The sequence below is a fragment of the Bombina bombina genome, chromosome 7 (assembly GCF_027579735.1).
Source record: "Bombina bombina isolate aBomBom1 chromosome 7, aBomBom1.pri, whole genome shotgun sequence".
Taxonomy (NCBI): domain Eukaryota; kingdom Metazoa; phylum Chordata; class Amphibia; order Anura; family Bombinatoridae; genus Bombina; species Bombina bombina.
In genome coordinates, this window is record NC_069505.1 from 231,599,253 (window position 1) to 231,626,387 (window position 27,135).

At 42.9% G+C, this 27,135-nt stretch overlaps 1 protein-coding gene across 1 annotated transcript in view; it reads left to right on the forward strand.

The window, feature by feature from the left end:
- Positions 1-27,135, forward strand: part of OTOG (otogelin) — a 576,525-nt gene that overhangs the window by 271,329 nt on the left and 278,061 nt on the right. The window contains 2 exon segments of the mRNA XM_053689346.1: positions 6,354-6,470; positions 18,339-18,495. Coding sequence (XP_053545321.1) covers positions 6,354-6,470; positions 18,339-18,495 — 274 coding nt within the window.

The window sequence follows — 27,135 nt, forward strand, 5'->3', positions numbered from 1 at the left end:
ATGTTGCCACTCTTCAGAGGAGAGTCAAAGAGAACAACAACTTGCAATTGGCCACCTTAAATACTTTTTCTCATGATTGGATGCACCTGTCTATGAAGTTCATGGCTTAATGGGCTCACCAAACCAATTGTGTGTTCCAATTAATCAGAGCTAGGTAGTTGCAGGTATTCAAATCAACAAAATGACAAGGCTGCCCAAATTTATGCACCTGTCTAATTTCGTTTTGATGCATATTGCACATTTTCTGTTAATCCAATAAACCTCATTTCACTACTGAAATATTACTGTGTCCTTCAGTTATTTGATAGATCAAAATGAAATTGCTGATCCAAACACCCAATTATATATATATATAAGTTTAATACTTTATTTTAATATGTTTTTTTTAAATATTTTTATTGAGGTTATTAAACATAACAAGAAAAACAAGGTTACATTATGCACATATCCCACATTCTGATGTGATCATTAGACATCCAACTAATGCAATAAAAGCTCAAGAATAATAAAATATTCTTGAGCTTAGGAAGCACTTTGGGATAGAATTTCAACAAGATATATCTTGTGCATTACATTGTAAGTGTAATAAAGAGCGGTACTAGTAACCAACATATAAGTGTAACAGAAAACCACTTTTATATTTCCATTTTGGTATTTTCCATTGTAGTGAACGACCACTCTTGGACCATACATGTTAAAAACATGAATATTTGGGAATACACACACGCATACAAACACAGTATATATATATATATATATATATAAGTATATATAAGTTTAATACTTTATTTTAATATGTTTTTTTTAAATATTTTTATTGAGGTTATTAAACATAACAAGAAAAACAAGGTTACATTATGCACATATCCCACATTCTGATGTGATCATTAGACATCCAACTAATGCAATAAAAGTTCAACACATAATAAAATATTCTTGAGCTTAGGCAGCACTTTGGGATAGAATTTCAACAAGATATATCTTGTGCATTACATTGTAAGTGTAATAAAGAGCGGTACTAGTAACCAACATATAAGTGTAACAGAAAACCACTTTTATATTTCCATTTTGGTATTTTCCATTGTAGTGAACGACCACTCTTGGACCATACATGTTAAAAACATGAATATTTGGGAATAGGATTTACAGGGTTAGAAAGGTAAGGGATAAACTTTAACAGATATAAGCAACTAACGAAATATAAAGACCGGTTAGTAGGTTTTACACAGGATACCATTGGTACATTTCCAGTATCATCACTATCGCTCTCTCCTAGTGAGTTATGAAAGTGTGTGGTGCATTGTCTAAGGAGTTTATTCTGTAATATAAAGGGTGATATAGGAAATAAAACTAACAATTTTTGTTACCCTATAATTAGGCTGACCATATTGCCGCTTTAAGAAGGAACACATATGAAAAATACATATGTCAGGGTTCTTATACAAAACATTCATTTAAACAGCCCTGAAAACAGCCCTGACATATGTATTTTTCATATGTGTCCCTTTTTAAAGCGGCAATATGGTCAGCCTACCTATAATGTAATGTTCCGGAATCGTATAGTCAGTTGATCTATGTAAAGCACTCTAAAAAAAAATACTTTTACCTGTAAACAAATATTATGGATTACCTTTTGGTATAGCCAAATTAGTTGCTTATCTAGTAGCAAGTGAAATAATAATTTGGGGATACAGATCGCGGGATACAGTTTCTTAAGTTTACAAAGTAAACTGTAATGGGGGGAGGAGTAGAACCAGCAGTAAAGGACTATATTCCCTGGTGGGATAAGGATATATGACTAGAATAGGATATAAGGGCATAAGTGGTTATTCTCTAGGAAACACTATTATGTCAAGAATAAAGATAAAACCTTACGGAGCACTCACGGACTATAATAGAGTAACCGACAGTCACTATCCTTCTAATATCTTTCTTGAGTTAGTCTTGAAAAATAGGCATCTTCTATTTTACCATCTATAAATACATTTCTCAAATCTCCGGTCAAAGGGGCCCAGTCGTCTTAGCCGGCGACATCTGGGCGCCATTTAAATTTACAATCATGAGTAAATCTATGTGGAAGCAACTAGAAAATAGTGTGACAGACGTAATACATATAGGTATATAAGAATAGATACAGGAAACCATGAGTTTGTCTAACAGTAATAGATATCTAATATTTATAGGGGCAACATTAGGAGGGACTATTGGAGATCCAACTCTTACTAATTTGGCTGTTGATATCTGAGCCAACTGTAGTGTATATGCTTAAGCAGAAAACATAACTTGTAGGTCTTCTTGAATCTAATGTAATTGTTAAAACATATAATATCAATAGTAACATGCATGAGAATATTTCTATGTGACAGACTGAAAAGTAAATTCCTGACTATAGATATAATGCATCCTATGTCACTTAGAGAGCATACAGGTATAACATAATTAGAATTAAAGCTCTCTCAATGCAATATGTCTAGAGATGTGCGTAGCTCTGTAATAACTATTGTGTAGCTTCATAGGAGCCAAAACATAAGACCTAATAATAACTACTTATGTTAATTCCAACAGGGAAAGAAGAACAGTTTACATAGCTAATAAAGACCTGAACAAGAGGGTACAATCCGGTTGATATAACGTTCACATAACATCAGTTTTCCCAGCATATAAGGCATATTAGGGACTACTTTCTTTGAGATAACCAAGGAAGTTAATAATTTAGATATAAGCTTCAATGGCAATACAGAGATTGCATAATTATATATTAATTTGAAATGCCTTAGCATGAAAGATGCCTTAGAAACAGTAAAATATAAGTTAGTTTAGTAGTATGCTAGGTAAATATACCAGAAATAGGTGCACCCAAACGTGTCTGCATTCGCATGTTATTGAACATATAAGGGGGGACCCCAGTGGTGTACCTCCCTTAATAAGACTGGAATACATTTGGTGACAGCTAACCATATTGAGTGTTGGATTAGCAAGCCTTAAAGCATATATACATCCTGCATGATAGCTATATGTCTCAACAAACCATGAACCAGGAGAGTCCAAACAGTGCTGTAAATAAAGGGAGGAATAATATTATAGCAGACAGAGACATTGAGGCATATTTAAGAAATGTCTTGCGGACCTGATCCGACAGTGTGGATCAGGTCCGCAAGACATTGCTGAATGCGGAGAGCATACACACAAGAGCTGCTGGTGCAACGCCGACCCCTGCAGACTTGCGGCCAATGGGCCGCCAGCAGGGGTGTCAATCAACCCGATCGTACTCGATCGGGTGAATTGTTGCAATTCCTGTCCGCCTGCTCAGAGCAGGCGGACAGGGTTATGGAGCAGCGGTCTTTGTGACCGCTGCTTCATAACTGCTGTTTCTGGCGAGTCTTCAGACTTGCCAGAAATACGGGCCGTCAAGCTCCTTTCGGAGCTTGATAGATAGGCCCCATTAAGTTAGCTATTTTCATATAGTCCAGTGCCTGCCATGCAATATAAAAAGCTCAGTCTAAGCCAAACAGTAGGAAAGGTGCATCTAGTACACACCGCTAAGGAACATTATAAAAAGTGATGAACAGATTAGCGATGAGGCAGGGTATTGATGAGTAAACTTCACCCTATACCAGATCTCAAGGCTAAATAGTTCCTTATAGCCTCAAACAAGAGGACAGCCCTCACGCTCTCAAGCCACAGGAGCCCTCCACATACACCACACTGCATATCGTGCATCCGCAGAATCGCATTAAGTGTTGATCTTATTTTCTGGCCATTACATAAAATGCCGGTCTTATAGATACGGCCAAAAAGCTGGAGTTGCATAATAATGGCTTCCAGATCTATGAGTCTCTTGACTGAGCTGCGTGTCATAGACATAACTGTTGTGTCAGACATTTTCCCTCTGTTCTCTAGACCAGCATAATCTGTGTCATCTTCCCTTATCATCAGTTAAGGCTAAATCCTCACGCACACTTGTGGCATTCCAGTATGCAGCTCTCCTCTGTAACAGATGTGTATCCGTGGTTTCTTTAACTTGTGTGTTGTCTGAAAAGGAAGGTCGCCAGCCCGGAGCCCCAAAGAGCCGCAACCCCCCTCTGACAAAGAAGCAGGGACTATTTGTAGATTTTCTACAGCACTGACAGCAGATGTGGTGAATGCAGCTTGCAGTGCCTTCACAAGAGTGGCTTGATAGACATCTAATAGGTTGCCAAGGTCTGCCGCTACAAACGCAGCTGGCTCCATAGTTATCACGGGTAATCACTAATGTATGTCCAATGCACAGCTTATTCTAGCTTTACCTAGTAATATAGGTGGGGGATTCTGCAGCCTAAACTTCAAAGTTAGTTGAGTTGAGATCCCCTTCCTCAGCATGAGCACAATATGTCGGCTTCCTCATGGCCACACTGGAGAGCTTTGGTCAGACACTTATTCATATCATGTGCTCATAATCCTGTCAAATATATCCCTTGACATAGTCATCATAGGTAATCTCAAGAAAAAGTTTAATTGTGCCAGAAATATGAAGTTAAACCTCTTTAATTCAAAGTTAAATCAAGAGCTCCTGCAAAGCATGTCCTGCCGCTCCAGCGATCGGCTCCGCCCGCCCTATTTTAATATGTTTTATACTTTTTTATTCAAACTCTAACATTTTACTTCAGGTCTCAAGTCATGGTAACTTTTTTAGCGCTGTTATGTGTTGTGCTCGTGCACAACACATAACTCACAGCTTATAATATGAGCAATGTTATTTTGTTTTGCCATGGACTTGTACAAACCATATTGTGCACTATTCTGAGCATGGGCTCACAATATTGTTAGCATACCTGCTCAATCATTAGTACTCTAATTGTAATCTGGACTGAAATGTGCAAATTTAGGAGCCAGTTTGATCACAAAGGAAGAGTTTTGCACATTTTGAATTTTCTTTTTACTGATTTGAAGGAAAAGGCTTAAAGGGACATTATAAACTCAATTTTTCTTTGCATTAATGTTTTGTAGATGATCTATTTATATAGCCTATATAGCTTTTTTTTTAAAAAAAATGTTAGAGTTTTGCTTATTTTAAAATAACATTGCACTGATTTTAAGACTCCTAACCAAGCCCCAAAATTTTAGGAGAATACCGAGGTATACCTACTCCAGCTTGCTCCTGTTTGTGTAAAGAGTCTTTTCATATGCAAAGGAAGGGGGAGGGGGGGTTTCTGCTATTTCCCACTTTCAGTGGATGTTCCAGTAATCTTTTTACCAGAGCCAACTTCTAAGTAAGTTTTTAAAAGGTTTTATACTGGATTTTTATATCAGTATCCGTGCATATTATCCTTTATAGTAGTGTCTATTACATGCAGGTATATGAAAATTGGCGTATACTGTCCCTTTAAATAGTGTGTCACTAGGGTTTTCAGACATCTTCTACAACGCTTGATCTGGGAATACTTAAAATATGGGGTCATGATTAAATTGTGGATTAGACAGCTCTGCAGCTTCAATTAGTCAGATTTTACACCAAGAGCTAAATTTATGAGTTTGCATTTGTTCCCTATATTTACACAACTGAATGCTCGTGCAGTGCTGTTCCCCTGCTCTCCCACAACCAATGGATTGGCAGTCACCGAGGGCGAATGGTTGTGTGGTGATTTCATCTGCCAACTCTAATTTGTCAGGGAGTTTAAACCGCTGCTTGATAAATATTAGTTGTAGGCTCAAATGAGTCAGCATTGCAACTAAACATGATAAATGTAGTCTCACATCAGATGCCATTGGCTACATCGCCTTTAATACACTTCTCATTTCAAATGACTGTGGTGTTTGTCAGAAACATGTCCGACCTCAGCTCACATCCATTCAGTTAAAGGGACGGTGAAGTCAAAATTAAACTTTCATAATTCAGATAGGGCATGCAATTTTAAACAGCTTTCCAATTTACTTTTATAATTACATTTGTTTTGTTCTTTTGGTATTCTTTGTTGAAAGCTAAACCTAGATAGGCTCATATGCTAATTCTAAGTCCTTGAAGGCCGCCTCTTATCTCAGTGCATTTTATTAGCTTTTCACAGTTAGACAGTGCTAGTTCATATCTGTCACATATATAACATTTTGCTCAATGAGATAAGGGGCAGTCAGCAGAGACTTAGATACAAGGTAATCACAGAGGTAAAAAGTATATTAATGTAACAGTGTTATGCAACACTGGGGAATGGGTAATAAAGGGATTAGCAATGTTTTTAAACAAACATTTTGGAGTAAACTGTGCCTTTATGTTTCCATTTTTACCATATTTTACTGGACATGCAGTTGAAATACTATACACACCTGAAAACCCTAAGTGTCTCATTGTGTAACTTGACAGCTCTGCCTCTCTCATTCAGTGTGCTGACAGCTCAGATATTAGGAATCCTTGCACTGTGAATCCGCTTAGAGAACCATTTGCCAAGAAAGAATGTGGGATTCTTTTGAGTGAAGTGTTTGAAGCCTGCCATCCTGTGGTGAGTATTATTAATGCACGCTAATTTAAAAAATACCAAATAGATTTTTCTTCTCCATCCCTTTGAAGGTACGTGAGTCAGAAACCATCAAAAAATGAACGTCCAGACCAAATATAACAGTGATTTATTTGCTTAACAAGCAAAAATAAATTGCACGTATGTATATATATATATATATATATATATATATCTCAGTGTCCTGTACCAAGCACTCTCGTTCCCTTTCTATTTGCCCAGGTGCGGTGCATAAATAAACATAGGAATCAGAATGAGAGACCGCACTCATAGGTCGAGTGCAGTCTCTCATTCTGATTCATATATATATATATATATATATATAGGCAAAAAGAGTCAGTTGCACTCTCACAAACAGTTCTCCAAGGGCCAGGGTGCTAGAGTAGTTGAAATGTAGCAAAACAGGAAACAGCACTCTCTGGACTTAAGTAAAAAACAAGTAGTTTATTCAGTAACGTTTCGGGGAATGCTCCCCTTCATCAGACCAACAACATACAAGTGAAGCAAACATTTAAGCATACACAAACCCCTGCCCCTAGTGCAAAAAACCGCCAAAAATGGTTGCCATAGCAACCAAACAACCAGTTCAAAGTAAATACATTTACCAATGCAACAATGACATCAAAGAAACCAGATCATTATGGTTAATTAGCATCAGGTCAATTAGCAAATCAACACATCATCCTACCACATAATACACCTGCTGTATATTAGTACTTCTAATACCCCAGTGGCAGTGTGTCCTTTTAAAGAGACATATCACAATATTATTAGCTAAGTACAGGAAAACAAGAATGTGTAGAAAAAAGGGGTTGAAAAAACGTTTAGTTAAACATCGGCACCTCATCATATTGAAATGCAATTCACGTAATGCACTTATAGTTAATGCCTAACTCATAATACCCGTACTACATAGTCAAGGGTCATGTGTACCATTAATGCTATAGACGCCAATAACAGCAAACTCGTTATTCAGATACCTCAAACGATGTGACCGTATTACATGCACAAAGTGTAGCACGACCTATGTAGTCACCCTGTTCAGCATCGGACCAACCTCGCGCTGAATCTAGCACAGTTACTAGCGGAACAACAAGGGTTATGCGCATGCGTGTAAACCCGGCGCAGTCCGGCCCCCAATGCTCCAGCTAGGTACCCAATAGGATAGAAAGGACAAGCCCCCACACCGGACAAACAGAGTTATTAAAATGGCATGGTAAGAGGGTGGGCCCCAAGGTACTACTAAGGGAAGGAAGGGTCCGGGTCATGAACGTAATAAATGCAGCAGGATATGCAGTAGAAGATAGTACAACACACCTAATACCCAGATATCAGGAGTCACCCACTTAGGTGTAGTAACCCAGCTAGTTCAGTCTGACATACACGATGAGATGGGTATATGCGTCTGTCTTTTCTAACCTGTCAGCACCGGTCTTGCGGTCAAGACACCTATTGTCCCTGCATAGGCAATTTTACAGGGTCACATAAAGGTTGTCTATAAGTGTGCGCATGCGTGTCAGCCATGCCCAGTCAATTATTATTGGTATAAGGCAAGGTCCCTGATAGGCCGTATGGGACAAGCCCCTATCCCTGTGTGAGTAACAGTTTTGCTAAGAGATAGGGGGGCAGGGGTCCAAAGTCAAAAGATATGTCGGTCACAGTATGTTTCAGGCTGATGCTATGATTACAGGTTTGCTAGAGTCCGGTGGCCCAGAATTATAAGGATCGCTATAAAGGAAAAGAGACCCCTAAACTAATGTGAATAAATACATAGTACAGGCAGGTCCCATCCCCCTAGGTACAGAAAATACTAGTGCTAACAGGGTTCCGTAGTGCAAGGTTAATAGCACCAGCACTCAGTGATGTGTCAACACTGCGGTGTGCATCAAAAGTAACATCCACTAGTGTACATAACAGAAACAACCTAAATAAGGGTACACCCATTGGGCACCCCTCCTGGAGGGTAAATATGGGCAGAGCCTACAGCCAATCAGCAACCAGACTTCATGAACCCACTGTGGATAAAAGAATGCATACATAGTATCAGATACTGTACAAACTATATTAATCCCCTTAGAAAGATACAACCAGATACATTAGAAGCGTAAACAGCTCAGTTCATAAAAAACAATGCCAGTCTATCCCCATGTTCAAACCTCTGGGGTGTATAGTGTCCAGTTTGAAAATCCACTCGGCCTCCTTCTGTAGGAGACGGGTGTCCCTGTCACCTCCCCTAGGCATTGGGGGTACATGATCGATGAGTTTAAATCTCAGGTCCGCCACAGAGTGACCCTTCTCCATAAAATGTCTGGCCACCGGTTGGTCACTCTTGCCTTTCTCAATTGCCGTCCGGATGGCACTCCTGTGATTAGCCATCCTTTTCTTAATGTCATCTGACGTCTTACCTATATAGAATAGGCCACAGTTGCAATTCAGCATGTACACCACAAATTTTGTGGTACACGTAAGGAAATGCTTGATCTTGTAGCTTGTGTTATTGTGTGGATGTTTGAACTGCTTGCATTGCAGCATGGCGTTACACGTTACACAACTCGGGCACTTGTAGGAGCCCCTTTTGGTGTTTGTCTTGACCTTGCTGTAGCTATCAGTTGGATCAGTGTTCATTAAGATGTCTTTTAGGTTTCTTCCCCTCTTATATCCAATTCTGGGTGGTCCATAGTCGTGGTATGGTAATGATGGATCAGTCTGGACAATATCCCATTTCTCTTTTAAAGTAACTCCTAGTGTTCTCGTGCTAGGGGTGTATGCAGTGACAAAATTCATCCTGTTCTGTTGGTCTCTTTTTGGCATTTTCATGCTCAACTGGGTCCTTGCTTCCTTTATAGTGTTACCATTGTATCCTCTGCTGTAAAACCGTGATTCCATTTCTTTCAGTTGTACCTCACGGTTTTCCTCTGATGTGTTATTGCGGATGACTCTCAGCAGCTGTGCCTTAGGGATGGCTTTTATGAGTGATCTTGGATGGTAACTAGAAGCATGTAGCAGTGTGTTTCTGTCGGTAGACTTTTTAAATAAGGTGGTACCCAATCTGTTGTTTATCTTATAAATTCTTAGATCCAGGAAATCCACTTCATTGTAGCTGGACACTTCCTTCAATTGAACCTGTCCCCCTATTGTGTTCAGGGATTTGACCCACTCGCCAAAGGACTCAATCGTGCCTCTCCAGACTACAACGATATCATCAATGTAGCGCTTGTAAAAGCGTACTTGTTGATTGTCATATACCTTGAACACCTTTTCCTCCACATGTTCCATGAATAAGTTTGCAAAAGCAGGTGCCATATTCGAGCCCATGGCCGTTCCCATGAGCTGAAGATAAAATCTCCTTTCGAATTTAAAGTAGTTCAGCTTAAGACATAGAGATAGAAGTTCAATAATAAAGCTGGTAGGGGGACCCACATATGGGCATCTTTCAAGGCAGTTGGTAATTATCTCCATCCCCATTTCGTGCGGTATAATAGTATAGAGGCTTGTGACGTCAAGACTGGCAAGCACGTCTCCTGGCTCTATGTCAGATATGTCAGTGAGATATGCAATGAGTGTGGTGGAGTCTCTTAAGTATGAGCGCATGTTTACAACCAGTGGTTGTAGCATAGAGTCAACATATTTAGCCAGGGGTTGTAGGAGTGACCCCCGTGCTGAGACAATGGGGCGTCCAGGTGGATGTACCAATTGTTTGTGTATCTTGGGGAGTGTATAGAGAATAGGCCTGACTGGGTTGTTAGTGGTTAGCCATTCCTTGGTGGTTGGGTCTATCCAGTTCATTTGTGCTGCATGTTCAATAACTGAGTCAATCCGTGCTTTATAGGTAATCGTGGGGTCACAAGGTAGGGCTTTGTAGGTTGAGACATCCGCCAGTTGTTTATCTATTTCAGTTTTATAATCTTGATAATCCTGCAGGACAACCGCACCACCCTTGTCCGCTGGGCGTATGACAATGGTAGAGTCATTTCTAAGGGATTGAACAGCTTCCCAGTCAGTTGTTGTCATATTATTTCTAGTTAGGCCTTGCTCCCTCTGTCTCAATCTTTGTTGGATAAGGCGAGTATAAGTTCTAATACTTGGATTCGTCGTGGGTGGTTCAAATGTACTTGGTTTCTTAAAGGGGTGTCTGTTTTCTTCCAATCCCTTTCCCTGGAAAAAGTCACCCAATTTCAGCTGCCTCTGGAAACGCATACTGTCAATATAAGTAGTGAAGTCATCAGCCTTAGTTGTGGGTACAAAGGAGAGGCCCTTCATAAGTACCCGCCTTTCGTTGTCATTCAGGACATGCTGGCTAAGATTGACCGTTACATCCTCCTCCTCCTGCGGGGTAGTGGGGGTCTTCTTCCAAAATCCGCCCCTGCGTGTATGCGGTCTTCGCCCCTTCCCCTGGAGCGGGTGGTAATGCCTAAAAAAGGCTGAGTGCTGTGCTGGTTCTCATTCTCCTGTGGCCGGTCACCCGAGTAATCCGTGTCGGAGCCAGAACTTGAATCCACCGTGTTCAGTTGTCGGTGTGCATATGTTCTAAACCTTCTTTGTCTTCTTGGCTGGTACTGGGCTCTTTCAACCGGTCCAAGTGTCCATCGGTAAACCTTTTTATCCTTATAATCCTCCATAACATAACCAAGTTTTTTGTTTTTGAAGGCAATTAAGGCATTGTTGTATTCCCGTAGTTGTGTGTTAATCTTGTCCATCCAGTTCTCTGATTTGTCCTGCATCAGGATCTGGCCTTTAACTTCCTCCAAAATGCTGATATCATCCTTTGCTTTTTGCATCTGACATCTGACTTCCTCGACCACTAGCAAGATCAAATCAAGGGAACATTTATTCAATATCGCTACCCATTTCCTGCAGAAGTCAGAGTTCTGTCTGCCTATGGTGGGCACATTGTTGATTCTAAAGCCTCTAGGTATCAGTCTCTTTCTATGGTACTCAGAAAGGTAAATGCCATGAAGTTTAAGATCCACCTCTTTTTTCTTCAATTTGATGAGTTGATTGTACACAGTCACAGCATTTTCCGCTGGATCTTCAGGTAGTAAGGTGTCAAACAGTATCCTTGCTGCATCCAAGTCACTCATGGATAGTGTCTCTGCACCCTCCACATCAGCTGGAATAGTGGCTGCGGCCTGCGTGGGTTCAATGTGCTCCATTGTTGCTTTAGTAGTACCAATTAGTCCCCAGTGAATACCCACACCGTGGTGATGATACAATGTTATAACACAAGTCCGGTAGTACAACAGAGTGAGGGATCTGATGTGTCACTTGCTGGTGGGTGCATCAGGAGGGTATCCAGGCAAAAAGAGTCAGTTGCACTCTCACAAACAGTTCTCCAAGGGCCAGGGTGCTAGAGTAGTTGAAATGTAGCAAAACAGGAAACAGCACTCTCTGGACTTAAGTAAAAAACAAGTAGTTTATTCAGTAACGTTTGCTTCACTTGTATGTTGTTGGTCTGATGAAGGGGAGCATTCCCCGAAACGTTACTGAATAAACTACTTGTTTTTTACTTAAGTCCAGAGAGTGCTGTTTCCTGTTTTGCTACATTTCAACTACTCTAGCACCCTGGCCCTTGGAGAACTGTTTGTGAGAGTGCAACTGACTCTTTTTGCCTGGATACCCTCCTGATGCACCCACCAGCAAGTGACACATCAGATCCCTCACTCTGTTGTACTACCGGACTTGTGTTATAACATTGTATCATCACCACGGTGTGGGTATTCACTGGGGACTAATTGGTACTACTAAAGCAACAATGGAGCACATTGAACCCACGCAGGCCGCAGCCACTATTCCAGCTGATGTGGAGGGTGCAGAGACACTATCCATGAGTGACTTGGATGCAGCAAGGATACTGTTTGACACCTTACTACCTGAAGATCCAGCGGAAAATGCTGTGACTGTGTACAATCAACTCATCAAATTGAAGAAAAAAGAGGTGGATCTTAAACTTCATGGCATTTACCTTTCTGAGTACCATAGAAAGAGACTGATACCTAGAGGCTTTAGAATCAACAATGTGCCCACCATAGGCAGACAGAACTCTGACTTCTGCAGGAAATGGGTAGCGATATTGAATAAATGTTCCCTTGATTTGATCTTGCTAGTGGTCGAGGAAGTCAGATGTCAGATGCAAAAAGCAAAGGATGATATCAGCATTTTGGAGGAAGTTAAAGGCCAGATCCTGATGCAGGACAAATCAGAGAACTGGATGGACAAGATTAACACACAACTACGGGAATACAACAATGCCTTAATTGCCTTCAAAAACAAAAAACTTGGTTATGTTATGGAGGATTATAAGGATAAAAAGGTTTACCGATGGACACTTGGACCGGTTGAAAGAGCCCAGTACCAGCCAAGAAGACAAAGAAGGTTTAGAACATATGCACACCGACAACTGAACACGGTGGATTCAAGTTCTGGCTCCGACACGGATTACTCGGGTGACCGGCCACAGGAGAATGAGAACCAGCACAGCACTCAGCCTTTTTTAGGCATTACCACCCGCTCCAGGGGAAGGGGCGAAGACCGCATACACGCAGGGGCGGATTTTGGAAGAAGACCCCCACTACCCCGCAGGAGGAGGAGGATGTAACGGTCAATCTTAGCCAGCATGTCCTGAATGACAACGAAAGGCGGGTACTTATGAAGGGCCTCTCCTTTGTACCCACAACTAAGGCTGATGACTTCACTACTTATATTGACAGTATGCGTTTCCAGAGGCAGCTGAAATTGGGTGACTTTTTCCAGGGAAAGGGATTGGAAGAAAACAGACACCCCTTTAAGAAACCAAGTACATTTGAACCACCCACGACGAATCCAAGTATTAGAACTTATACTCGCCTTATCCAACAAAGATTGAGACAGAGGGAGCAAGGCCTAACTAGAAATAATATGACAACAACTGACTGGGAAGCTGTTCAATCCCTTAGAAATGACTCTACCATTGTCATACGCCCAGCGGACAAGGGTGGTGCGGTTGTCCTGCAGGATTATCAAGATTATAAAACTGAAATAGATAAACAACTGGCGGATGTCTCAACCTACAAAGCCCTACCTTGTGACCCCACGATTACCTATAAAGCACGGATTGACTCAGTTATTGAACATGCAGCACAAATGAACTGGATAGACCCAACCACCAAGGAATGGCTAACCACTAACAACCCAGTCAGGCCTATTCTCTATACACTCCCCAAGATACACAAACAATTGGTACATCCACCTGGACGCCCCATTGTCTCAGCACGGGGGTCACTCCTACAACCCCTGGCTAAATATGTTGACTCTATGCTACAACCACTGGTTGTAAACATGCGCTCATACTTAAGAGACTCCACCACACTCATTGCATATCTCACTGACATATCTGACATAGAGCCAGGAGACGTGCTTGCCAGTCTTGACGTCACAAGCCTCTATACTATTATACCGCACGAAATGGGGATGGAGATAATTACCAACTGCCTTGAAAGATGCCCATATGTGGGTCCCCCTACCAGCTTTATTATTGAACTTCTATCTCTATGTCTTAAGCTGAACTACTTTAAATTCGAAAGGAGATTTTATCTTCAGCTCATGGGAACGGCCATGGGCTCGAATATGGCACCTGCTTTTGCAAACTTATTCATGGAACATGTGGAGGAAAAGGTGTTCAAGGTATATGACAATCAACAAGTACGCTTTTACAAGCGCTACATTGATGATATCGTTGTAGTCTGGAGAGGCACGATTGAGTCCTTTGGCGAGTGGGTCAAATCCCTGAACACAATAGGGGGACAGGTTCAATTGAAGGAAGTGTCCAGCTACAATGAAGTGGATTTCCTGGATCTAAGAATTTATAAGATAAACAACAGATTGGGTACCACCTTATTTAAAAAGTCTACCGACAGAAACACACTGCTACATGCTTCTAGTTACCATCCAAGATCACTCATAAAAGCCATCCCTAAGGCACAGCTGCTGAGAGTCATCCGCAATAACACATCAGAGGAAAACCGTGAGGTACAACTGAAAGAAATGGAATCACGGTTTTACAGCAGAGGATACAATGGTAACACTATAAAGGAAGCAAGGACCCAGTTGAGCATGAAAATGCCAAAAAGAGACCAACAGAACAGGATGAATTTTGTCACTGCATACACCCCTAGCACGAGAACACTAGGAGTTACTTTAAAAGAGAAATGGGATATTGTCCAGACTGATCCATCATTACCATACCACGACTATGGACCACCCAGAATTGGATATAAGAGGGGAAGAAACCTAAAAGACATCTTAATGAACACTGATCCAACTGATAGCTACAGCAAGGTCAAGACAAACACCAAAAGGGGCTCCTACAAGTGCCCGAGTTGTGTAACGTGTAACGCCATGCTGCAATGCAAGCAGTTCAAACATCCACACAATAACACAAGCTACAAGATCAAGCATTTCCTTACGTGTACCACAAAATTTGTGGTGTACATGCTGAATTGCAACTGTGGCCTATTCTATATAGGTAAGACGTCAGATGACATTAAGAAAAGGATGGCTAATCACAGGAGTGCCATCCGGACGGCAATTGAGAAAGGCAAGAGTGACCAACCGGTGGCCAGACATTTTATGGAGAAGGGTCACTCTGTGGCGGACCTGAGATTTAAACTCATCGATCATGTACCCCCAATGCCTAGGGGAGGTGACAGGGACACCCGTCTCCTACAGAAGGAGGCCGAGTGGATTTTCAAACTGGACACTATACACCCCAGAGGTTTGAACATGGGGATAGACTGGCATTGTTTTTTATGAACTGAGCTGTTTACGCTTCTAATGTATCTGGTTGTATCTTTCTAAGGGGATTAATATAGTTTGTACAGTATCTGATACTATGTATGCATTCTTTTATCCACAGTGGGTTCATGAAGTCTGGTTGCTGATTGGCTGTAGGCTCTGCCCATATTTACCCTCCAGGAGGGGTGCCCAATGGGTGTACCCTTATTTAGGTTGTTTCTGTTATGTACACTAGTGGATGTTACTTTTGATGCACACCGCAGTGTTGACACATCACTGAGTGCTGGTGCTATTAACCTTGCACTACGGAACCCTGTTAGCACTAGTATTTTCTGTACCTAGGGGGATGGGACCTGCCTGTACTATGTATTTATTCACATTAGTTTAGGGGTCTCTTTTCCTTTATAGCGATCCTTATAATTCTGGGCCACCGGACTCTAGCAAACCTGTAATCATAGCATCAGCCTGAAACATACTGTGACCGACATATCTTTTGACTTTGGACCCCTGCCCCCCTATCTCTTAGCAAAACTGTTACTCACACAGGGATAGGGGCTTGTCCCATACGGCCTATCAGGGACCTTGCCTTATACCAATAATAATTGACTGGGCATGGCTGACACGCATGCGCACACTTATAGACAACCTTTATGTGACCCTGTAAAATTGCCTATGCAGGGACAATAGGTGTCTTGACCGCAAGACCGGTGCTGACAGGTTAGAAAAGACAGACGCATATACCCATCTCATCGTGTATGTCAGACTGAACTAGCTGGGTTACTACACCTAAGTGGGTGACTCCTGATATCTGGGTATTAGGTGTGTTGTACTATCTTCTACTGCATATCCTGCTGCATTTATTACGTTCATGACCCGGACCCTTCCTTCCCTTAGTAGTACCTTGGGGCCCACCCTCTTACCATGCCATTTTAATAACTCTGTTTGTCCGGTGTGGGGGCTTGTCCTTTCTATCCTATTGGGTACCTAGCTGGAGCATTGGGGGCCGGACTGCGCCGGGTTTACACGCATGCGCATAACCCTTGTTGTTCCGCTAGTAACTGTGCTAGATTCAGCGCGAGGTTGGTCCGATGCTGAACAGGGTGACTACATAGGTCGTGCTACACTTTGTGCATGTAATACGGTCACATCGTTTGAGGTATCTGAATAACGAGTTTGCTGTTATTGGCGTCTATAGCATTAATGGTACACATGACCCTTGACTATGTAGTACGGGTATTATGAGTTAGGCATTAACTATAAGTGCATTACGTGAATTGCATTTCAATATGATGAGGTGCCGATGTTTAACTAAACGTTTTTTCAACCCCTTTTTTCTACACATTCTTGTTTTCCTGTACTTAGCTAATAATATTGTGATATGTCTCTTTAAAAGGACACACTGCCACTGGGGTATTAGAAGTACTAATATACAGCAGGTGTATTATGTGGTAGGATGATGTGTTGATTTGCTAATTGACCTGATGCTAATTAACCATAATGATCTGGTTTCTTTGATGTCATTGTTGCATTGGTAAATGTATTTACTTTGAACTGGTTGTTTGGTTGCTATGGCAACCATTTTTGGCGGTTTTTTGCACTAGGGGGAGGGGTTTGTGTATGCTTAAATGTTTGCTTCACTTGTATGTTGTTGGTCTGATGAAGGGGAGCATTCCCCGAAACGTTACTGAATAAACTACTTGTTTTTTACTTAAGTCCAGAGAGTGCTGTTTCCTGTTTTGCTATATATATATATATATATATATAAAGAAACAAATATATATATTAAATATTAAAGTGTCATTAAATTGGTAAACAATGTGACATAACAGATTGTTTGCTATATTCATGGAGAAATGTTTAGCCATATCTTAAGTGATGGAATGTGAAACTATTTCAGCATGCACATTATAGTTTACAGGATAAATTATACTTATTGTATCTATTCAGCTTTGAAAAAGGTATATTTGCATATAATTTGTGTTAGTGAGATCTCTTAGTGGACATTCATAATTGTCTACAGCAGTGTTTCTCAATTCCAGATTTCAAGAGTCACTAAAAGGACAGATTTTGAGGTTTTTTTTCCCTAAGCACATGTGAAACACTAGTAATAACTGAGGTACTAAATAGCTTAAAGGGATAGTAAAGTCCAAATTAAACTTTCATGATTCAGATAGTGCATGTAATTTTAAACAACTTACTAATTAACTTTTATCATTAAATTTGCTTTGTTCTCTGGGTATTCTTAGTTGAAAGCTAAACCTAGGTAGGCTCATATGCTAATTTCTTAGTTCTTGAAGGACACTTCTTATCTAAATGCATTTGACAGTTTTTCACAGCTACAGGGCGTTAGGTCATGTGTTTCATATAAATAATATTGTACTCATGCACGTGGAGTTATTTAAGAGTCAGCACTAATTGCTTAAAATGCAAGTCTGTCAAAAGAACTGAGATAGGGGCAGTCAGCATAAGCTTAGATACATGGTAACTACAGATGTAAGAAGTATATTTCTATAACCGTGTTGGTTATGCAAAACTGAGGAATAGTAAATAAAGGGATTATCTATCTTTTTTTTTTTGGTGTTAAATGGATAGGAAAGTCAAAAATAAACTTGCACGATTCAGATAGAGCAGGTATTTTTAAGACACTTTTATATTCACTTCTATTTTCAAATGTGCTTCGTTCTTTTAGTAACCCTTATAAAAAAATAACACACACATATCCTACACTAGTGGGAGATGCTGCTGATTGGTGCCTGCACACATTTGTCTCTTGTGATTGGCTGACTAGATGTGTTCAGCTAGCTGCCAGTACTGCAATGCTGCTCCTTCAGCAATGGATAACAAGAGAATGAAGCAAATTTGATAATAGAAGTAAATTGGAAAGTTGTTTAAAATTGTATGTTCTATCAGAATCATAAAAGAAAATGTTGGGGTTTACTGTCCCTTTAACTATTCCTTTAGAAATGGAAATACTTAAACTCTGGCCTGGTATGCTCATTAATGACTGCAATTGAGAAACAGTCTATAGGATAGTCAAACCCTTTTTCTTTTTTGAATGTACATTTTGTGTTATTAATGCTACAGGTGGATGTTACTTGGTTTTACACAAACTGCCTGTCAGACACATGTGGCTGTAATCGTGGTGGCGATTGTGAGTGTTTTTGTACAAGTGTGTCGGCTTACGCTCATCAGTGCTGTCAGCACGGAATTACTATCGACTGGAGATCCCCAAGAGTGTGCCGTAAGTATCAATAACTGGCCTCAAGGACATGCTCATACCAATTTAGGGTAACTTGATAGGATCATTTGTAGGTGTTTAACCCTTTAATATTTGTTAATTAAAAATAAAGGTTTCTTTATGCAGAAATTATGAGCTTTTAGTATACTAGTTTGGCCAATGTATGTACTCAACCTAAGTGGGACAAAGTATCCCAGATATCAGAATTCATATTAATTGGTCTATTATTGAGTGATGTTATACATATTAAAGGGACATTGAATTCAAACAACCTTTTACAATTCAGATCTGCAAATAAAAAATCCCAGTTTCTCTTGTTAAGTGTATCCAGTCCACGGATCATCCATTACTTATGGGATATTAACTCCTCCCCAACAGGAAGTGCAAGAGGATTCACCCAGCAGAGCTGCTATATAGCTCCTCCCCTAACTGCCATTACCAGTCATTCTCTTGCACCCAACGAATAGATAGGATGTGTGAGAGGAGTGTGGTGATTATACTTAGTTTCATACCTTCAATCAAAAGTTTGTTATTTTATAATAGCACCGGAGTGTGTTATTCCTTCTCTGGTAGAATTTGAAGAAGAATCTACCTGAGTTTTTCTATGATTTTAGCCGGAGTAGTTAAGATCATATTGCTGTTTCTCGGCCATCTGAGGAGAGGTAAACTTCAGATCAGGGGACAGCGGGCAGATTAATCTGCAAAGAGGTATGTAGCAGCTTATTATTTTCTGACAATGGAATTGATGAGAAAATTCTGCCATACCGATATAATGTAAACTCAGCCTTAAATGCAGCAGCAGCAACTGGTATCAGGCTGTCATGTATGTATATTTTACACTTCAGTATTCTGGGGAATGGCACTTCACTGGAATTATACTGTATGCATAAAACTTTAGCCTAATTTGCAGGGACTAGCAACAGGCTTTTTAATAACACTCAATTTATTAATGTTAAACGTTTTTTGCTGGCATGTAAAATCGTTTAATTTTCTGAGGTACTGGGTGAAAAAATGTTTTGGGCACTATTTTTTTCCACTTGGCAGTCGTTTTATTTAATTTATGACAGTTTACTGATCTCTCTCACTGTTATGTGTGAGGGGGAGGGGCCTTTTTTGGCGCTTTTGCTACGCATCAAAAAATTCAGTCAGAAGTTTATTGTCTTCCCTGCATGATCCGGTTCATCTCTACAGAACTCAGGGGTCTTCAAAACTTGTTTTGAGGGAGGTAATCACTCACAGCAGAGCTGTGAGATTGTAGTTGACTGTGATAAAAAAACGTTTATTTCTGTATTTTTTTTTTTTTTCTGCTATCAGGGTTAGTTATCCTTTGCTAATGGGAGCAATCCTTTGCTAAAATTGTGTTTTTTACAAAGATTTGATGCTATAACTTTTCAGTTTATTAATTTTCAACTGTCATAACTTTTTCTGTGCTTCTTATAGGCACAGTACGTTTTCATATTATAGTAAATTACTTGAAAAGTATTTCCAAGTTGCTAGTTTATTTGCTAGTGTGTTAAACATGTCTGATTCAGAGGAAGATATCTGTGCTATATGTGCTAAAGCCAAAGTGGAGCCCAATAGAAATTTATGTACTAACTGTATTGATGCTACTTTAAATAAAAGTCAATCTGTACAAATTGAACATATTTCACCAAACAACGAGGGGAGAGTTATGCCGACTAACTCGCCTCACGTGTCAGTACCTACATCTCCCGCTCGGGAGGTGCGTGATATTGTAGCGCCGAGTACATCTGGGCGGCTATTACAAATCACATTACAGGATATGGCTACTGTTATGACTGAAGTTTTGGCTAAATTACCAGAACTAAGAGGTAAGCGTGATCACTCTGGGGTGAGAACAGAGTGCGCTGATATGACACACACATTCGGCACTCTTCTTGTGAATCAATAACCAAACATGACAAAGTTTTGGGTACAAAAGGCCGCAGCCCGCATTTATTAAACAAACAAGTGTTTACAAATAACACAACCACTTAACCAATGTGGTTACAAAGAACTCTGGGGTGCTGTCCATCATCCACCACACGTGCCTTCCACTGGCTGTTGCCAGGCACGCCCCCTTTTCTTAAACTCTCCCCATCGTCCGATGAGGTACCATTACCACATAAAACTCGCCTGATAAGGCCAGCACCCGCCCTTAGCTGCGACTTCCAAATTCTTAAAACAGGGAGGGAGGGAGGGAGCTTTTCCCGCTTCACAAGGGAAATGATGCTGGCTTCCGCCTCACAACCCTCAATATTTATACTCGCTCCTGCTCCTCAAAATTCTGCCTAGCAACCCACTGCTATTGGCCTGCAGTGTGGTCACATGCCCCTGCTCTCAATTCATTCCTTCCGGGGCTTCTTTGACACACACATTCGGCACTCTTCTTGTGAATCAATAACCAAACATGACAAAGTTTTGGGTACAAAAGGCCGCAGCCCGCATTTATTAAACAAACAAGTGTTTACAAATAACACAACCACTTAACCAATGTGGTTACAAAGAACTCTGGGGTGCTGTCCATCATCCACCACACGTGCCTTCCACTGGCTGTTGCCAGGCACGCCCCCTTTTCTTAAACTCTCCCCATCGTCCGATGAGGTACCATTACCACATAAAACTCGCCTGATAAGGCCAGCACCCGCCACAGACCGACCTACCGTCGGACACCGCCCAACCGGGCTAAGGCCTTCTGTACCCCTTCTTTTAGGTTAAAATTAAATAAGTGCAACCCTACTTCATTGAGATGCACCCCATCCTTAATAAAAAAGCATCTGCCTGATTCCCCTTCGAATTCAACATGGCGAATGCCAAAACCCCCCAACTGAACAACAAAACCTGATAGAGTCCTGTTAACCTTTCTCCTGGATAAATCCAGCCTCCTGACATCCCAAGCTGAGCGCCATTCCAACCTTGTCTCAATTTCTGACCACACAATTAACACCTTCGGGAACAAAACCTTCAACCTACGCATGCCACCCTTCAACTGGTCAATCAATTCTTTTTGAGCCATAAACCCTAAGTCATTTCCTCCAGCGTGTAACACCAAAATGTCAGGAGGCTTGTACAGCCTGGCAAACTTACTCACTGTACTCACTATCCCTTCCCATTTGAGACCTCTTACCCCAAACCACTTTACCCCAACCTGTTCCCGAGGAAGACCCAGCTGGATTCCCCCTTCCTTTGTTGCTGCAGCTTTTCTCGCCCAGTAAATGAAAGAATGTCCAACTATCCAACACTGAACTGGACCTGTTAAGAAAAACAAAACTAAACTAACATGTTAGGACGAACATAACGCTTATAACACCCCGACTTCCACCTTCCCACCTTTTTCACAACTTCCTCACTCAAACCCAATTCATGCGCCTCAGTTGCCGCGCCTATTCTAAACGAATGGCATCCAAAATCTTTAGGGTCCACCCCAGCCACGGACAAAGCCCTTTTAAGTACCGCCCCAAACTGATATTTTGACAATGCTCCTCCATCCTCGTGCCTCAAAAGAGGGCCCTCACCACTAGGCCTGATCCTCAGATAATCCACCAGTGAACCTACCGGGCAACAAACACCCCCGATAGCAAATAACTTGATTAAGCGGCCCATACCCTCCTGATCTGTCTTAGATTTTCTAAGCCAAATGGACACTTCCTCCCTTGATATCACCACATCACCGAAACCTATACCGCCATTGTCCTTTCTATTAGCCCCAACCAATTCCAACACTCTAAAAGCCCCAAAAAAGGCTAAAACAAAAGCAACCCGAAACAAATAATACTCAAACTTAGAATTGCACACCACCTCCAAAGCCCCAACTACCTTTAATAGTAAACCAAATACAAGTGGACGTCTTTTGTCCCCCTTAGCTCCACCTCTACAAACACCTCTCACCGCCAATTTTACCCAAAATTCCTTTGTCAAATCAACCCATCCCATCAGCTTAAACAGAAAGGCTAACGCCGCCACCTGACGATTCACCATGGATTTTGACATCTTCGCCTCTTTCCATTCCTGCACCCAATCAACCAAGTACCACACCCAATCCTCTTTTGACAGCCTGATTCCATCCCTGTGCAGTCTACCAAACCACCGTTTCCATACTGGCACGTAAGCTCTTAACGTACTCTGGGCTAAAGCCCCTCTCGCTAATTTCAATCCTTTAAGAAGTCCATCTGCCACAAAGCCCTTGGGCATTCTTCCCCATCCAACTTTGCCTCCGGGGCTGCTTCCCGAAACTTCTGCCACTGCAACCGGGAAAGAGAGTCAGCAATCACATTTTGCTTCCCGGGCACATGCACTGCCCGAAAAAACACATTCCCCCTCAAGCATTCCAGGACAAACACTCGGAGAAGCCGAATCACTGGCCTCGACTTCGCTGTCAACTTATTAATCGCAAATACCACTCCAAGATTGTCAGAGTGGAAAGTCACCTTCCTATCCCTCAGCTCACCATTCCAAACCATAACAGCCACCACCAACGGAAACAATTCTAGAAACACCAAGTTCTTGGTTAAACCTTGATCCTTCCATTCCTCAGGCCATGTATCCACGCACCATCTGCCATCAAAATATGCCCCAAAGCCATGTGCTCCTGAAGCATCTGTGTATAGGTGCAACATCTCATCCGATACCGGCCCCTCCTGAATGAGCGACCGCCCATTGAACTCTTCCAGAAAAATCAACCACACTCTAAGATCCTCCTTCAACTCCTTTGAAAGCCGGATCCTGTGGTGTGGTTCCTTCACCCCAACCGTGGCCAATGCCAGGCGCCTTCCAAAAACCCTTCCAACTGGGATCACACGACAAGCAAAATTAAGCTTGCCCAGTAGCGATTGCATTTCTCGCAACGACACTTTCCCCTTCCCAAGCATCCCAATTATGACCTTTTTTAGATCTACCACCTTTTCCCAAGGTAACGAGCACTCCATCAATACTGAGTCAATCTGGATCCCCAGAAAACTCAACTTAGTCACCGGCCCTTCCGTCTTTCCTGGTGCAATCGGAATCCCGAATTGCTCAGCCACTTCAACAAATGTTTTCAACAACATTTCACAAACTCCAGAACCAGCTTCCCCCACAAACAGGTAATCATCCAAATAATGGACCATCGATGACCTGCCCGCCTTTTTCTTCACCACCCATTCCACAAATGTACTAAATTTTTCGAAATACGCACAGGATATGGAGCATCCCATGGGTAAACACAGATCAACGAAAAATTCCCCTTGAAATTGGCAACCCAATAAATGATGACACACCGGATGGACTGGTAAAAGCCGAAAGGCTGCCTCCACATCCACCTTTGCCAACAATGCTCCAATCCCCGCTCTCCTGACCACACTCACCGCCTTATCAAATGAAGCATAACGTACTGCCGTCAAAGACGGGTCAATCCCGTCGTTAACAGACGCGCCCTTAGGATGAGACAGGTGGTGAATCATTCTAAATTGTCCCTCCGTCTTCTTTGGGACCACCCCAAGTGGGGACACCCTCAAATTCGGGAATGGAGGGTCCTTGAAGGGGCCCGCCATTCTCCCCAGTGCCACCTCCTTTTTCAACTTAACTTGAACCACCTCTGGGAATTGCTCAGCCGATTTTAAATTCCCAGGAACTCCCGAACCCTTTGAACCCTCGAACGGGATACGAAATCCGGAACTGAAGCCCGTCAGTAACAGCTCCGCATCCCCCGCTCTACCCATTGTCTTACCGTATAGGCTTAGCCACGGGGCCATCTCTCTTACCCTCACCGGGGTCCGAGCCCGTAGCAGCACCCTCACCTCCTTTTCCATTCCCCTTTCCTTTTCGGAAACATTTTGCCCCAGAGTGCGCACCTCCGCATCCTGAGCACTCGTGCTTGTATTTGCACGCCCCTCCGAACCTACACACCCCTTCATTAAACTGGAAGCAGAGGCCTTTTTTAATTGCCACCGATGTGGTCCCCACTGACGTTCCACTAGCCCCCGTTCCACCATTCCGAAAGGACTGCCCCCTCAAAGGGGTCATTAACTCCAACCACACCCCCATTTCTCTGTCGTCCCACCGCATCTCTGGACGTACCGCCAGCCTCTGGCGGAACTGTTCATCGTACCGCCACCAAGCAAGACCCCCATATGTCCTCTGAGCCCCTGATATTTCATCAAAATAGCAAAACATAGTCGAGCTCTGCTCGGGGAATTTCTCCCCGATCACGCTGGCTAATATGCAAAAAGCCCTCGTCCAGTTTGAAAAAGTTTTAGGTAATTTCCTCCACTTTTTCTTTCTCTCCTCCTCTTCCTTTTTGCCCTGTTCCCCTTTTGGATCTTCCTTTAACTCAATAAAGTGGTCCAACGGCAACAATGAAAAGATCTCTACAAACTCTCGTTTCCATATCTTTTCTTTAACCTCTTTACTCAGATGGATACCAAGTGGTCCAATTGAGCACAAGCAAGGCCTACGCAAGGCTTGATCCGCCACAATTAACACTTCACCGCTTGTAACCGGCACCGACCCTCCTTTTTCTACCCCACTCCCCGAAGGGGTTCCAACCACCGGTACACTAACCTCCTTCACTACCGGTACCCATGCTCCCGCTACTGTTCCTACATCACCCCCAACTTTCCTTTTGTCTTCTAATTGAGCCACCAGCTCCTTCAGACCTTTCATCACCGTCTCATACACTCCCCCCGACTCTTCTTTTTCTTTCCCCCCCTGCAGGGAACCCGCCATCTCACCTGGCGGCCTTGACTCAGGCTCCTGTACCACTATTGTATCCTGTCTTCTCCTTTCCGCCCTGTCACCTGCAGATCCTCTCCCCCTATCATCAATGTTATAAGACATAGAGCTTTCCCTCCTACGTGTATGTTCTCGATCTCTATCCCGCCTGCCCCATGTGGGGGACGTATGCCTTTCCCGCTCCCTGTAGTCTATCCTTGGCGTCCGAGATCTCTCCCTCCGCCGTGTCCCTCTGCTCCTGCTCCTGTCCCTTCTGCTCTGTCCACCTGAACCTCCACCTGATCTCTGTGGAGAATGATTAACATGATGTCTCTGCCTCCTAGTGTCTTCCTTCTCTCTTCCCCTGCCCCTCTCTCGTTCTTCCCTCATTCCCCCAATTTGTCCTCCACTCTGAGTTACGTGTCCCCCCCCAGGCACCAGAGAATTGAGCAGCTGCATTAAAGTAGCCATCTCTCCTACCTGTGCCGAACTCTCCGGTTCCGTCTGCTGTCCCAATTGCAATTCTTCACCAGCGAAGTCACTGTAGGATTCATTCATCCACAGGACGTCCTCCTCCAGCTCCTGTAATGAAGACTGCACCACAGGCAACCCCGGCCTTTCCACCGGGACGCCGTCCGACTCCTCCGGTTCTGAAACACAATCATTAACTTCCAAATTATTCCTTTTCTCAGTCCTTTTTCCCCCACTCCTGTTCTCCCTGCCCCTCTCTGTCTCTGTACCCCTATTCACCCCATCCCCCCTACCCTCTGTAACCCTATCCCTTTCCCTTATATCCTGTACTAAAACCTCAACGGCCTCTCCAATCCCACTTGATATCCCTCCTGCACTATGCCTGACGTCCCTATTCGCCTCAGCTCCCCTTTCTCCACCTCCCTCTTTTCCCTTTTTACCTCTTGCCTTAGCTTGCCCCTTCCCAAAACCTCCTCTTCCCCTGCCCAAACAACGTCCACTATTCTCCCTCATGTTCCCTCCAATTCCTCCGCTACCACTCGCAGCACCTACAGTTTCCTTATCCCTCCTCTCACTGCTCCTTAAGTTTACACCTGTTCCTCCAACGCCCCTAACGCTTCTCTCATTCCCACTCATCCCCTCCCCCCTTCTCCTTCTATCCACACTCGCTCCCTCAAAGCCCAAGCCATCCCCTCCCTTCTCAGCCCCCTGTTTACTTATACCGCTCCTGGCGACTGCCACCTCACCCTCCCTGCTCCCCGCACAAACCTCATGTGTCACCATTACTCCCCCCTCCACGCTGCCTACGCTCGTCCCCAGCAACCTAGGCCTCAGTGTTCCCCTCCTACTCCCTGCTGACACTGGAGATGTGCGCAGCTCCTCCACAGCCCTTCTCTTGCCTCCCGACTTTCCGCTAACTTCACCCTTGGCCGTATCAGGCCTCCCTTGACCCAAAGCTCCCCTCCTGTCATCCGGACTAAGCCGCACCGGCGGCTTCGTCCGCCTCACCGGCCGACCGCACCGCTCCTGACCTGATGTCCCTGCTGGCTCGACTGTCGACAACCCTTCACCGGAACCGCTGTCCTCTGAAAAGAGCCTCTGCTGGAGCCAGGTAACACCTTTTTCCGCTACCAAGGTCTTTACCTGTTCCAGCAAAAGGCTCACGCTCTCCATTCTGCCTGTCAGCTTTTCCCGCTTCACAAGGGAAATGATGCTGGCTTCCGCCTCACAACCCTCAATATTTATACTCGCTCCTGCTCCTCAAAATTCTGCCTAGCAACCCACTGCTATTGGCCTGCAGTGTGGTCACATGCCCCTGCTCTCAATTCATTCCTTCCGGGGCTTCTTATATTAGGGCCATGTCAGACACTGCGTCACAATTTGCAGAACATGAGGACGGAGAGCTTCATTCTGCGGGTGACGGTTCTGATCCAAACAAACTGGATTCAGATATTTCAAATTTTAAATTTAAGCTGGAAAACCTCC